Here is a 15,253-nt window from a genome sequence, read left to right on the forward strand (position 1 = left end):
ATGGTCCATGCACGTTGCGTTCATTTTTTGTTTAGAAATTGAAAAACAAGAAATCAATTATTCTTTGAATTTTGTTTTTCTGGAGCTGTCAGAATCAACGCGTTAACGCATGAAAAGTTTATTGCGTTAATTTTTCTTAATTCCGATTAACGCATTTATCGTTAATACAACATAAACCAGCAAAAACACTTATTGGGAAGGGTGGAACCTTTGTAATGTGTCTGCCCGGAGTCATTACACTGCTGCACACTTTACAACATACACACCAGAGCCCTTCTACAAGGGGAGCCTACAAGCTTAGCATAAGCTTGAGTCATTAGCATAACATGGCAGTCCCATATACATTCTATGGGTGGTAATGTCGGACCACGTTGTAACATGCTAGTTGACTGTTATGCTCTCTCCTATGATAGAGCCATGGAGATTATCTCAGTAAATAAAAGAATCTCTGCACACACACATACAACAGCACTTCAGTGATAAAATGATGGGGAAAGGACCTCTTAATGCTATTTGATGTACAAAACAAGCCTAGATGGGACTTGTGATAGAAGTCCAGTATTTTTCAGCCTATGTAAGGTGCATTTTAATTACCACAGAAACATGTCATGTGGAGTTCAAAGTGGCGCTGGTGCTGACGCTGACACCTTGAAGCAAATCATGAACGCAGCTTCATGATTGCTGTAGGAAAGCGAATAGCCAGAGTCTACCAGCAGATTGAGGAGTATTTGAGTTTAAAAGATTTAATGCCCATTGCAATGAAAGTGCAACCTATGTGGGGACTCGTTCTTTAAATCAGTCAAATTCCCAGTTAGACTTTGGGAAACATTTAATGTTACTTGAAAGTTGCTATTTTAGTGCATTTCTATCTTTATACTGTGGAAGACTTTGTTTGGAAAATGTTAATGAAGCCTAAAATTTACTTTTTGTTTCTTTCTTAAGATGGAAATAAATGCATTTTGACAGGGAAAGAAGTATATAAAGTGGCAATTTCCAGCACTTTAAAAATTTGTGATTAATCACGATTAACAGTTTTCTTCCTTTGCTATTAATCGTGATTAAAAATTTTAATCGACTGACAGAACTTTTTTTTTTCCATTTCAAAAGAAAAAGGCAAAAATGAGAAAATGGCTTGTTTTTTTATTATTTGTTTTGTTTAAAAAAATGAAAAATCAGTCAAGTTTATTGCTCATGGATATAAAATGAATATACAGTTTGAATATTTTACTGTAAGTAATGAAAAGTGGATATCAATTTACAATACAAGTAAAGTGAGACACAAAAAAACATTGAGGGTCAAGTGTTTGGTATCATTGTAAAGAAAACTTTTTTGAAATTATTTATTTCAGGGTTTAAATAAAGTGACTTCGAAAAACTGCTTTTGTTTTGTTTTGATATGACAAAGCAATCAAAAGTTATAGCATTACAAAAATAATTTATCAAAGTGTCCAAAAATACATCCATGTGTCCAAAAGCCTCTCCAAACAAATAAAACACAATAATTGCACATAAGAACTAATTACACATGCAAATACAACAATGACTAAAGGTTTGCATAGCATGCAGACATGATTTCATTACATGGTGGCATCTCCTGGTGGCCATATATAACATTGTGCCTCATGTGGATAATCTCATGATCTATGCATCCGATTACCTTGTGTGTGGGCTCATTTGAAAGATAATCACCTTCTCTAAGTAACTACATATATAAAAGTAGCTATTTTACATTCAATTTATTTTTCGCAAAGTTGCAGCATATAAGCAATATCATCATAATTGACAAAGACATATACTTAGGTATTGCTATATTTTTGTCTGTGAGTAAAACAAATAGGATGGTTGTATTATACTCTTAGTGAGCTATCCAACAACATATTTTTTTGGCTATTTGATGAGTTTTATGTTTTTACTGGAACACTTCTGATTTGTCTGCAAATTTCAAAGCACTTGTTCAGTTTGATATCTATTTTGTGTTAGTCATGACTGTAGTTATTAATATATTGACAATTATTTTTTTTCTCACTGGCAGGCCCATCCAAGCTTAAAGGGTTAACCAGTATTAACTCAGTAAAGTCTAGTTATTTACAATGTATAGAAATGTGCGGATTTGTGTTTATGTTTAGTAATTTGCATTACACCATTTTATAATAATCTGACTACACCCTGCCTTTTATAACTGGAGCTACAGCATCATTATCTAATGTTTCTGCATTCAGTTGGTGGGCTGTCGGATAAATCCATTGCTTTACGTGTAAAGCAGTGTTACAATAAATATGTAACTGCCAAACGTTTGGAAGAATGAAAATGTTCTTAATTAAAATTAGATTAATCCTTCTGCAGAGCAGTATCTTTTTAAACTTTTATTCTGATGGACATGATTAAGGCAGGACAGATGACAGCGCAGACTGACCGTTCGTGTTTAAGGTCCACCCCATGTGCAAATCAAATATTGAAGCTTTATTTTCATTTTATATCCATGAGCAATAAAAATGAGAAATTATGCTGATCTCACTTTTTAGTTTTTAAACAAAACAAATATTCCAAAAAAACAAAAAAACTGTTTTCTCTTTTTGCCAATTTCTTTTTAAATGAAAAAACTAAATTCAAAGCATAACATAATAAATATATATATATATATATATATATATTATTTTATTTTTTTCAATTTTGAAAGGAATCACAAATAAATGCAAAATACACGGACCAAATATACATAATTTATGGATTTAGACTAAGCTCAAAGATATTCTCTCTATAATGTAAAATCTCTCTGATGTATTAACGTTGATAACATTTTTCTTGCTGTAAATATTTTGGTTGCAGTGCAGTACCTGGGATCTCCTGGCTGTGGTTTTCTGGCTCCAAGTTCTTCCCGGCGTGATTCATAGATTTGATTAATGACACCATTTCCTAGCTCACACATCAGCTGTAGAAAAATAAAAACATGGGCTAATGGTCAATGACACTACTTTATTTTTTTTGTCTTGTCCTATTACTTTATTTAAAAGAACATTAAAAATGTAATTAATATAAGATGAACCCATCTATGATGAACATGTTTTCTATTTCTGAATAAAAATAATTTTGATTTGCTATTTTTGTGGTCAAAAATGTCAAAGTGGTTCAACAGTCCTAAGCTCATAGATGGTAAAAAGACTGAAATTCTTGAAAAAAGCCTTGGGTATTTTGGCATAATGTTTTAATTAAATTTCTAGGACTGTCAATCGATTAAAAGTGTTATCGAATTAATCATAATTAATCGCATATATAAATATTTGCTGAGAAAGCCCCTCAAATAAAATAGTTCAATATATAATGATGAAATAATTATAAATAGTTAATCATTAATATTCAAATAATTACAAATATATATATATATATTATAAAAAAAATATTATAGTCAGATAATTAAAATGCATTACATTATTGTGGCAGAGGAGTTAAGTATTGATAAGGCAATACAAAAAGTGGCTTTAGAATCCAATGTATTGTTTATTTGCATATTATTGAACATAAGCCTATCATTGGCCTACAGTTCACAGCAATTCATTTTGCAACTGAATTTGTCAATCAGTCCAAGATTTATTATGAGGGCTTGTCCAAGGACCCGTCAATGTACACCTGCACACGGATGCTTTTGGAGCGTCTCACTTTGGTTGCGCGTCTCACTTTGGTTGCGTCACGTCCTATACATACCATATAAACACCGTTCTAACAAACATCTGTCAATTCATACCCTGTGTTTATTATTTCAGGTCTCAACCCTTCATGTGTCAGATTCACGTGTCCATACTGACTCTCACCTTGAGCAGTTCAGGCTCCCATGTGTCCAGTGTCAGAGATCTGACCTTAGAGAAATGAACTCCAAGACTCCTGACAAACACAACACACGGCAAATTACAAAAAATGCAAACAGAGCTATATAAATACTAACTCAAGATCAGTTAATTAATATAAATTAATACATTTACCTAACACTAAATACTTTTGGAGTTGCTGTATTACACACACACACACACACACACACACACACCTGTGTATCCCCGAGCACTGAATGCAGAGAGTGATGCCCAGGTTAATGCTTGCCCAATGTGGGTCAGGTTGCCCACAGTCACAGCAGGTGCTATTGCCAGCGATAGCCATCACCCTCTGCAGTGCGCCGTCACCTTTAAGAGTCTTCTCCTTCGTATCTCCACCTGATTCCAGACTGCCTGTAGATGTAGACGACTTCCTGTCCATCTTCTGCCAAACACATGCCACTGTTGTCAAAGCCTGACAGTGGGATATTATCATGTCTTGACATGGGTTAACCCCTGAAATTCTGCTGCAAGTTTTGTCTGCTGCCTGCAATTTTTCACCCCCAAATTTCAAAGCTTACCTTGCACACATACAGTTGACTAATTGCAAAAAAAGGGTCTCTGATGATGAAAAAAAATAAATGCTGTTGTCTTTGAAAGCCTGTGATTCCAGGCTCTGTTTGTTCTATGTCCCTGAAAAAAAGTGTTAGTTAGTTTCACTAGATGGCAGCAAGTATTAGGAAAAAGACATTTCCCTCAGTCTCCTTCCATCACAATATACAGATCTGAAATGCAGGTGGTGCTCTAACACAGCTCTATTTTTTGAGCCCTTACACCTTCCTCACTGTTTTTAAATTTCTCAGCCACTGAGTGGATTAGAAGCCTAATCTAGACTGATCTAAGCTTTTGTTGAGGTATAATTTCATGGTTGGTAATTTTGACTACCGATCATAAACATAATGTGAAATATTCAGAATCTAAGCTTTCACATGGTACCACATATGATGAGGGTTGGGGAGTAATGGAATACATGTAACAGGATTACGAATTTAAAATACAAAATATGAGTAACTGTATTCCACTATCGTTGGTAATCAGAATACAGTTACATTCAAAAAGTATTTTGATTACTGAAGAGATTACTTTGCATTTTATTGTCATTTTTTTCATTTAATATTTAGTCTATTCAGTTGAAAAAACATTTATCTATAAAACCGCTCAGACAGATGAAACATAAATCCAATAAATACACAATTAGAAGGATATATATTTTGCCAATGTTATGTATGTATATTCAGTATTTGTGCACGAATAAATTGTTTATATGAGAAATGCTAACCAATGTAGCCTTTAGCATCATATAGAAAGTTACAAATAATATATTTTCATGAACTTTATGAACAGAATCCACATACGATTAGAAAAAGATGTCATTGTGTACACTGTCATTTTTTAAAGCAAGTTTGGAGCAGCAGAAATAGTTAACCTTGTTTAAATTGTCAAGTGAACATTTTGCTTTAAGCTAAGCTAAAATGTCTAACCCTTTTACATGCACATTATACCAGGCATGATTGTATTTTTTCTATTAAGAAAATCCTCATTAGATAATAATAATTAAAAAAAATCTCTAGTAAGACCTTTGATATTAGGACACTTCTTAATAACAATTTTTTTTTTTTTTTCCTGTAAAAACATCTAATAATTCTTTAAAATAAATGTACTTGAGAAGCTTCACTGCATGAGATATTTAAGCTTTTTAGAGAATGTATTTTTTTTACTTCCCCTTTTCCTCCCCAATTTGGAATGCCCAATTCCCAAAGCGCTCTAAGTCCTCGTGGTGGCATAGTGACTCAATCCGGGTGACTGAGGACGAATCTCAGTTGCCTCTGCATCTGAGACCGTCAACCCAGCATCTTATCACGTGGCTTGTTGAGCGCATTACTGCGGAGACATAGCGTGTGTGGAGGCTTCACACAGCATCCACGCACAACTCACCACGCGCCCCACCGAGAGCGAACCACATTATAGCGACCATGAGGATGTTACCCCAGGTGTCTCTACCCTCCCTAGCAACCGGGCCAATTTGCTTGTTTAGGAGACCTGGCTGGAGTCACTCAGCACGCCCTGGATTCGAACTCGCGACTCCAGGGGTGGTAGTCAGCGTTTTTACTCGCTGAGCTACCCAGGCCCCCAAGAGAATGTATTTTCAACCAAAGTGAATTTTGTCTATTTTGCCTTACTGCCCTGGCAGATTTTTAAAACAATATTCACTTATTTATAGACAAAAACAACAGAAAAATCAGCCAGTGCTGAAGAAGTAAACTGAAGTATTTATGTTACTGACCTTGAGTAATCTAACGGCATACGTTACATATTACAGCATGCATTGTGTTATGTGTAGTGGAATACTACTTTAGTAACTTTTCCAACCCTGTATATGACTATTTATGTATCCAGGAACCTTTACATATTAAGCATAAACTTATTACACATTCCTGGGCCCACCAAGTTTAAAGAGTTAAGTAAATGAAATAGAAACAGCTGTACCTCAGCGTCCTCTGCTTTGTCCCTGAAGGCTGTAGCGATACTGTTTTGGACGGCTTTAATCCAGGCCTGTCTGAGTTTTTCAGAGTCCGCTTGCATCATACAACTCCTACAGTACAGAGAATATCTGTCATCCGTACAGTCTTATATATGGAACTACACATCTTTAAGGACAAACAGATCAGAGTCAGCGTTGGGGAATGTTGCTTTAAAAAGTACCCCGTTACATTATTGGTACACATTTCCTGGTTTGGAATGCGGAAGTGAACTATAGCAGGGTAAATGATGCTACTGGTGTATAAAGGTAAATGGGAGACCACTGCAAATATTATTTATTGCTTTTCTATTTGCTCCAACAGCAAAAAAAAAAAAAATATTGTGTTTCCACAACCATCCAAAAGAAAGCAGTGGATTATGGCAGTCAGAAAAGAGAAAGATACGGTGACTAGTTGGCTGGATTTTTTTTCTTTATTAATGTCAGAGAAATATAACACAGAGTACAGTGATATACATTAAATAATGTTATAATTTATAATTTACAATTCTTCTGTGAATATCTGTGAAGATTTTAAACGGTTTATAGACACTCCAAGGTGTTGATTAATTTTCTATAATTGAGCAGCTATAAAGTAGTTTCAGGATGCTGCATTACAGTTGCAAATGTCCAACTAAACAGCACTCCAAAAAGCCAAACAGCCTATCATTGTTTTAACTACTTATAGAAAATAGAGTGCAAAAGTCTGGTTCCAGAAGTAAAAACAGTCCACTCCCATGATGCACTGTGAATGACGCAATCAAATGGGTCTCCCTAGACTCTCACACTATAGAGTCTAGGGATATAATTGTATATCTGAATATTTTGCAATATACTTTAAATGTATTGATTCTATACTTCAAATCAACAACTTTATATTTTTCCATCGTTTTTAATTTTATTACGTTATTTGCAATGCTTCGTGGGATTGTAGTTCCCTCATTAAATACATTAAGTACATAGTCTTGTACCTTCGTCTTTTTGTCCAATTTTCAAATACTTTTTTGCTTCAAATCAAAGTTTGTAATGTTGTGATTCACCTCAGAACAAGTTGGTTTGGTTCATGGCTTAGAGCTCTTTTATGAAGGATTTTATAAAACCCCTATGGATAAAATGAATGGGAAAAATACTTCTGGAACCAACACAGCTGAAAAAGTAGGTGGGCACTAATGCGCTCTATTAATGCGCCCTTGTACTTAGACTCACTTTGTCGGAGACACAACTTCGAAACAGAAGCGGCGTTCGATGTCCTCGCAGTGTTTGACGGTGCATAACCGTAAGTCATCCACCACAACAGTAGGGTTATCCTGGAAAATAGACACCAAAACAAAGGTCTGTTTGCTTCAAAAACACAAATAGATAAAAAAACTATTTTTGAGTTTTGGTGGCATGAGGTTTACCTTAAATTTTTTCTGGTACACTAGCTGATTGTTTTGAATTGAGAACCATCGCCTGCAAAGGAACGCAATTATCAACAAGACATGGCAAATTACTAAACCTGATACACACGTAAGTAAATAAAAAGAGTAAATTGTCATAAGGACTATATCTCAGTAACAATACAATTTAGAGTCAAAAGTCCAATTGCGCAAATATTTGTTTTCTCTAGCAGTGGTTTTGTATCTTAGTTTCAGACACCTAGTTCAAAACTAGGGCTGGATATTGATACAGATCATTTCTTGCCAATAAAGCTTGATATGAATTGAATCTGCCCATTTGATCCTATTATTAAAAAAGTCCACTGGAAAACACCAGAAGATTTTACCCAACTTTTATTTACAGCACATCCACTGATTTTTTGGAATGTAAACATATACTTGTAACAAATATTTATACCTGTAAAAATTGATCTAATTAACTCTATATGCAAAAAACTGAATATTTTAACATATACACTACCGGTCAAAAGTTTTGAAACACTTGACTGAAATGTTTCTCATGATCTTAAAAATCTTTTGATCTGAAGGTGTATGCTTAAATGTTTGAAATTAGTTTTGTAGACAAAAATATAACTGTGCCACCATATTAATTTATTCCATTATAAAACTAAAATGTTATAAAAAAAAAAAAAAAAAGTTTTTGAAATTGATGACTTGGACCAAATAATAAAGAAAAGCAGCCAATAAGTGCCCAACATAGATGGGAACTCCTTCAATACTGTTTAAAAAGCATCCCAGGGTGATACCTCAAGAAGTTGGTTGAGAAAATGTCAAGAGTACATGTCTGCAAATTCTAGGCAAAGGGTGACAACTTTGAAGATGCTAAAATATAACACAGTTTTGATTTATTTTGGATTTTGTTCAGTCACAACATAATTCCCATAGTTCCATTTATGTTATTCCATAGTTTTGATGACTTTACTATTATTCTAAAAAGTGAAAAAAAAAAAATAATAAAACAAAAATAATAATAATAATAATAATAATATTATATATATATATATATATATATATATATATATATATATAAGAATGAGTGTTTCAAAACTTTTGACCGGTAGTGTACATATTTAAATAATTACAATAAAAGATGATTAACCAATTTCTTACACATTCTGAGATATAGTATAAAGTAAATATATTTATGATATTTTAATGTTTGCTTTAATGTACCACATACCATGATTAATCAGAAAATGTTGTGTGTGTATATATATATATATATATATATATATATATACATACATACATACATACACACACACACACACACACACACACACACACATACTGGCAGCCAAAAGTTTTGAATAATGTACAGATGGTACTTTTTTTCACCCAAGTGGCCTTCAACTGATCACAATGTATAGTCAGGACATTAATAACGTGAAATATTACTATTACAATTTGAAAAAAAAATTCAGAACTTCTTAAACTACTTCAAAGTGTTCTTATCAAAAAATCCTCCATGTGCAGCAATGACAGCTTTGCAGATCCTTGGCATTCTAGCTGTCAGTTTGTCCAGATACTCAGGTGACATTTCACCCCACACTTCCTGTAGCACTTGCCATAGATGTGGCTGTCTTGTTGGGCACTTCTCACGCACCTGACAGTCTAGCTGATCCCACAAAAGCTCAATGGGGTTAAGATCCATAACACTCTTTTCCAATTATCTGTTGTCCAATGTCTGTGTTTCTTTGCCTACTCTAACCTTTTCTTTTTGTTTTTCGGTTTCAAAAGTGGCTTTTTCTTTGCAATTCTTCCCATAAGGCCTACACCCCTGAGTCTTCTCTTTACTGTTGTACATGAAACTGGTGTTGAGCGGGTAGAATTCAAACAAGCTGTCAGCTGAGGACATGTGAGGCATCTATTTCTCAAACTAGAGACTCTGATGTACTGATCCTCTTGTTTAGTTGTACATCTGGCCTTCCGTATCTCTTTCTGTCCTTGTTATAGCCAGTTGTCCTTTGTCTTTGAAGACTGTAGTGCACACCTTTGTATGAAATCTTCATTTATTTGGCAACTTCATGCATTGTATAGCCTTCATTCCTCAAAACAATGATTGACTGACGAGTTTCTAGAGAAAGCTGTTTCTTTTTTTGCCATTTTTTGACCTAATATTTACCTTAAGATATGCCAGTCTATTGCATACTGTGGCAACTCAAAAACAAACACAAAGACAATGTTAAGCTTCATTTAAGAAACAAAATAGCTTTCAACTGTGTTTGATATAATGGCAAGTGATTTTCTAGTACCAAATTAGCATGATTACTCAAGGATAAGGTGTTGGAGTGATGGCTGCTGGAAATGGAGCCTGTCTAGATTTCATCAAAAATGACTTTTTTTCAAATAGTGATGGTGCTGTTTCTTATATCAGTAATGCCCTGACTATACATTGTGATCAGTTGAATGCCACTTTGGTGAATTAAAGTACCAATTTCCTTCCGAAACAGCAAAATCTGTACATTATTCCAAACTTTTGGCCGCCAGTGTATATAACTGCATATATTACATGTTTATTGTTTACATGCATGATTTGCACTGTTCACAAGTATTTATATTGATTTGTAGAGTAAGCACTTAAACAATATTGTCTCTTTAAAGGGTTTGTTCACACAAAAATTCCATCCCAGATGTGTATGACTTTCTTTCTTCAGCAGAACCAAAATAAAAATTTTTATAAGTACATTTCAGCTCTTTTTGTCCGTACAATGCAAGTTAACGGGTGCCATCAGGCTGCTGGCTGTTTGATGGTCCAAAAGGCATATTTAGGCAGCATAAAAGTAATCCAGATGACTCCAGTCGATCAATTAATACCTTCTTATAAGCAAATCGATAGGTTTGTTTAAAAAAAGAAACCGATAATTAAAACTTTATTAACTTTAAAAATTGCTTCCTGCCAGCAGTCGACGCATCAGTGACGTAAAAACAATGGTGCGTTCACGCTAGAAGTTGGAAGTGTGCGCTTTGTATACAACAGAGGAACGAACGCCATGCGAGAGTTATGTCATTTCAAACAGCAGTACAGAGCTGGTCGGAAGCAACGATTTAAAATTAATAATGTTTTAATTATCGATTTGTTTCTAATATTGTTTCGGTTGCATCAGAAGACATTTATTGATTGACTGGAGTCGTGTGGATTACTTTTATGCTGCCTAAATATGCCTTTTGAACCGCCAAATAGCCAGCAGTGCCATGGCACCCGTTTACTTGCATTGTTCGGACAAACAGAGCTGAAATGTGCTTATAAAAATATTCACTTCGGTTCTCCTGAAGAAGGAAAGTCATACACATCTGGGATGGCTTAAAGGTAAGTAAATCATGAGAGAATTTTTATTTTTGGGTGAACTATTCTTTAAAGAGTAGCACCAGTCCAGTGAGCACCTCATAAAAATGTTTCGGTTGAGCGCATATTAACTAGAGTGGTATGGCTTCTTTACTGCATCCGTGCAATAGAATTAAATGTTTGTTTGTTTGTTTTTATGGTCAACAATAAAATGTAAAGTATAAAAAATGGATTGCATGGATCTCGTCTATGGACAAACATTACACTGAACGAGTAAACCAAACTTTTAATCTCAACACGCAGTGAAAGGATCTTGCTGGTGAACTTCTTTGTCACCATACTACTCAATTACTGGTGAGTAAAATCAGAAAATGTACCAGCCAGTGGCTAATCAGACATTTTTAGTTGCATAGCGTAAATTTTACTTGCATATGCCAGTGATTTACTCTTTACATTGTAGAGAGTTGCCACAGAGTAATAGAACGATCTTGGGATCTTCAAATGAAGATCACGATTCATTGTAAAAATCAATATTTTACTCACCCCTATTCAAAACCCTCTTAAATTAGAATAATTTCAGTGAATTCTACCCAAAAGAAATTTTTTTACTTATCGTCATATTTTTGTTATAGCTCTTGGGTAAAGAAGCGAATGTAATCAAAGACAATGGCATACATCAAGGCAGCGGTCAACTGTTTTATGAAGACTTAAATGTGTTCTTTGGTCAAAAGTATTTTCTTAAGATTCAGGTTGGGCATATGGTCACATTTTTATTAGGACAGGTTGTCACGTCTTTTAGATTTACAGAGTGGTGTATATTTTGTTTTGGTGGTTGTGATGGTGGAGAAACATTCCCCCGTCACCCCCCAATGTTCACATGAAACCTACACCACTGATTTAATGGCAAGTTCCAATGTGACAACTTACCCCATAAAGTATAGTGTGACGATATAACCTACTGGGTCATTTAAAAGGTCAAACATCTGTTCAATGAACTGTATCTTTTGTCCCGGGCAAGAATTGTGAAAATGTTCTACAGCTCAAGATATGTGGCTATGTACAAATTAACTTTCAAAAAATAAACCTACAATGAGAAATATTCACTGGAGTAAAAAAGTGTGAGAACTAACCCTGGACTTCCTTATCCATTTTTATCAGTATGTGTGTTCTCTGGGAAATGAAGCCATGACCTTGGCATTACAGGAGACATGCTGTAACAGGTGAGCTTCAGTAACTCCATATATACTCACATATATATCGCATGATTAAGTCATTTTTGGAGCTTGGCATAACTTGGTCACCTTTCCCTTTTCATTGTATCCTTTGAGATGTTCACTGGGTGTTTGACAAACATGTTGAAAATGTGATGGTCTCCAGATGATGCACCATTTTTAGATGTCTCAGTAATGTACAAATGAGTACCTAGAATTATCCATTAACTAAGCCATTAGCCATCAGTCCATAAAACACCTAGAGACAATATGAATTAATGTGTCATCTAAGGCATGGCCTCTGTTGACATCACTGACCGGTTCCATGTTTTGAAGGCATTACTGGCTCTCTTGAACAGATATCCCTCCATGACGATCCCATTCTCTGCATCCACATTATACTCCAATTTGGTCTCGTCATTCGCAAACTCCTGAACAAAGATAAAGAGGGGATTTCATTAACAAATGATAAAAAGATGACCTCAATTGTGCCTCTTTTGTTTTAATACTGTATGTTAGCCAACACTAATTTTCAATACACATACTGTACATGGGTAGTTGACGTATTGTCGATGTCTATGTGTGCACAGACATCAAGATTTTAGGTTAAAATATATGGGTGTTTCTTCAACTTCGGTACTTTTAGCACAGTGGACTGAAAAAAAGTCTAATTTTTACACTATAATTTTGTCTTCAAAAAATGTCTAACAGCATATGTCCAGCAGCACAGGAGATTTATGTAATTTTTTTCTGAAAGTCTTGAAAATTCCCCCTACAGTGTCATTTCCAGCACATTTCAAATTGTGTACTGTGTTTAACAGGACTCTGTGGTGGAAATGATGCTGATGGAAATAACATTTTTAACGTTTTTGAAATTAAATGCCAGACTACTTTGTTTTGCTAAAGCTAATTTCATAGCTAACATTGTATGTATCCTAAATACACAATTACAATGCATTCAGAAAGTATTCAGATCTCTTTATCTTTTCACATTTTATGTTGCAGCCTTATGCTAAAATGCTTTAAATTATTTTTTTCACATCAATCTACACTCCATACCCATAATGACAAAGCAAAAACCATATTTTTGATAACTTTGCAAATTTATTAAAAAGAAAAAACTGAAATAACACACTGACATAAGTATTCCTTTGCTATGACACTTGAAATTTAGCTCAGGTGCATCCCATTTCTCTGGATCATCTCTGAGATGCTTCTACATTTTTAATTGGAGTCCACCTGTGGCAAATTCAATTGATTGGACATGATTTGGAAAGGCACACACTAGTCTATATAAGGTCTCACAGCTGAAAATGCATATCAGAGCAAAAACCAAGCCATGAGGTCAAAGGAACGGCCTGCAGAGCTCAGAGACAGGACTGTGTCGAGGCACAGATCTGGGGAATGCTACAAAAAAATTTTCGGCTGCATTGAAGGTTCCCAAGAGCACTGTGGCCTCCATAATTCTTAAATGGAAGAAGTTTGGAACATTTAGGACTCTTCCTAGAGCTGGAAGCCTCTCCTCAGTGCAAGACACAAAAAAAGCACCTAAAGGACTGTGAGAAACAAGATTATCTGGTCTGATGAAATGAAGATTGAATTGTTTGGCCTCAATTCCAAGCGTCATGTCTGGAGGAAACCAGGCACTGCTCATCACCTGCGCAATACCATCCCAAAGGTGAAGCACGGTGATGGTAGCATCATGCTGTGGGGGTGTTTTTCAGTGGCAGGGACTGGGGGACTGGTCAGCGTTGAAGGAAAGCTGAACACAGCAAAATACAGAGATATCCTTAATGAAAACATGATCCAGAGCGCTCAGGACTTCAGACTGGGCCGAAGGTTCACCTTCCAACAGGACAATTACCCTAAGCCCACAGCCAAGACAATGCAAGAGTGGCTTATGGACAATTCTGTGAATGTCCTTGAATGGCCCAGCCAGAGCCCGGACTTGAACGCAATCGAACATGTCTGGAGAGACCTGAAAATGTCTGTCCACCGACGATCCCCATCTAATCTGACAGAGCTTGAGAGGATCTGCAGAGAAGAATGGCAGAAAATCCCCAAATACAGGTGTGCAAAGCTTGTCGCATCACACCCAAAAAGATTTGAGGCTGTAATCGCTGCTAAAGGTGCTTCAACTAAGTACTGATTTAAGTTATCAAAAATCTGTTTTTTTGACTGATTGATGTGAAAAAAAGAATAATTTAAAGCATTTTAGCATAAGGCTGCAACATAACAAAATGTGAAAAAAATGAAGGGGTCTGAATACTTTCTGAATGCACTGTATATGATAGTTTCACACTTTTTTGCATAATTCAGCAAAATTACAGCTTGACTGGAAATTGTCACAAAACTTGTGATATTTACCTTGCTTTTTCTGGTTTCATCAAACATAATTTATCTCATATTTCATCTTAAGCATGCTCCTCACTGTCACTTTTTTCAAATTGGTTAACTAACTAAAAAAAAAAAGAAAAAAAAAAGTGCAGAACTGTTTGGTGTGGTGGAAATTATGCCTCAACTGTGGGACAGTTGTAATTAAAAAAAAAAAAAAAAAATTGACAGAAATAATTATAAAATAATAAATATTGACTGCGTTTATTTCACTCTGCTTAGATTATGATAGTTTTAATATTTTAATAGTTATTTTAATATATAGATAGTTTAATATTAAAGTCTGGGCCTGGGGCAAGGCTAAAACAGTTAAATCGATACATAAAGGCATTTAAAAGTACCAAAATAAATGCTGAAGGACTGGTAAAAAAGTTTCCAGGTCAGTTTTAATATGACCTTCATATTACAAAAAGGTAAAAAGCTTGTTCGTTTTAATACAAATCAACCCATGCGATATGAAATTGCTCGAAGTTGAAGTAACACCCATATATTAATGTATACGGAAGAGAGTATATTTTAGGTCATAATTTCTTTTAAGTTTTTTA

The 15,253-nt window shown here is 34.9% G+C and overlaps 1 protein-coding gene across 6 annotated transcripts in view; it reads right to left on the reverse strand.

Annotated features, from left to right (window-relative positions):
* Positions 1 to 15,253, reverse strand: part of LOC127438242 (arf-GAP with coiled-coil, ANK repeat and PH domain-containing protein 2-like) — a 107,014-nt gene that overhangs the window by 23,698 nt on the left and 68,063 nt on the right. For all 6 annotated transcript variants that reach the window (XR_007896690.1, XR_007896689.1, XR_007896688.1 and 3 more), the window contains 7 exons: positions 12,633 to 12,745; positions 7,779 to 7,830; positions 7,585 to 7,685; positions 6,348 to 6,453; positions 4,037 to 4,245; positions 3,807 to 3,876; positions 2,835 to 2,929 (listed from right to left, as the gene is read on the reverse strand). Coding sequence is in view for 2 of the 6 variants with exons in the window: in XM_051693670.1 (XP_051549630.1) it covers positions 2,835 to 2,929; positions 3,807 to 3,876; positions 4,037 to 4,245; positions 6,348 to 6,453; positions 7,585 to 7,685; positions 7,779 to 7,830; positions 12,633 to 12,745 (746 nt within the window). In the remaining 4 variants the exon portion in view is untranslated. The remainder of the gene's footprint in view (positions 1 to 2,834; positions 2,930 to 3,806; positions 3,877 to 4,036; positions 4,246 to 6,347; positions 6,454 to 7,584; positions 7,686 to 7,778; positions 7,831 to 12,632; positions 12,746 to 15,253) is intronic.

The sequence above is a fragment of the Myxocyprinus asiaticus genome, chromosome 49 (genome assembly GCF_019703515.2).
Source record: "Myxocyprinus asiaticus isolate MX2 ecotype Aquarium Trade chromosome 49, UBuf_Myxa_2, whole genome shotgun sequence".
In the NCBI taxonomy this organism is placed as follows: Eukaryota; Metazoa; Chordata; class Actinopteri; order Cypriniformes; family Catostomidae; genus Myxocyprinus; species Myxocyprinus asiaticus.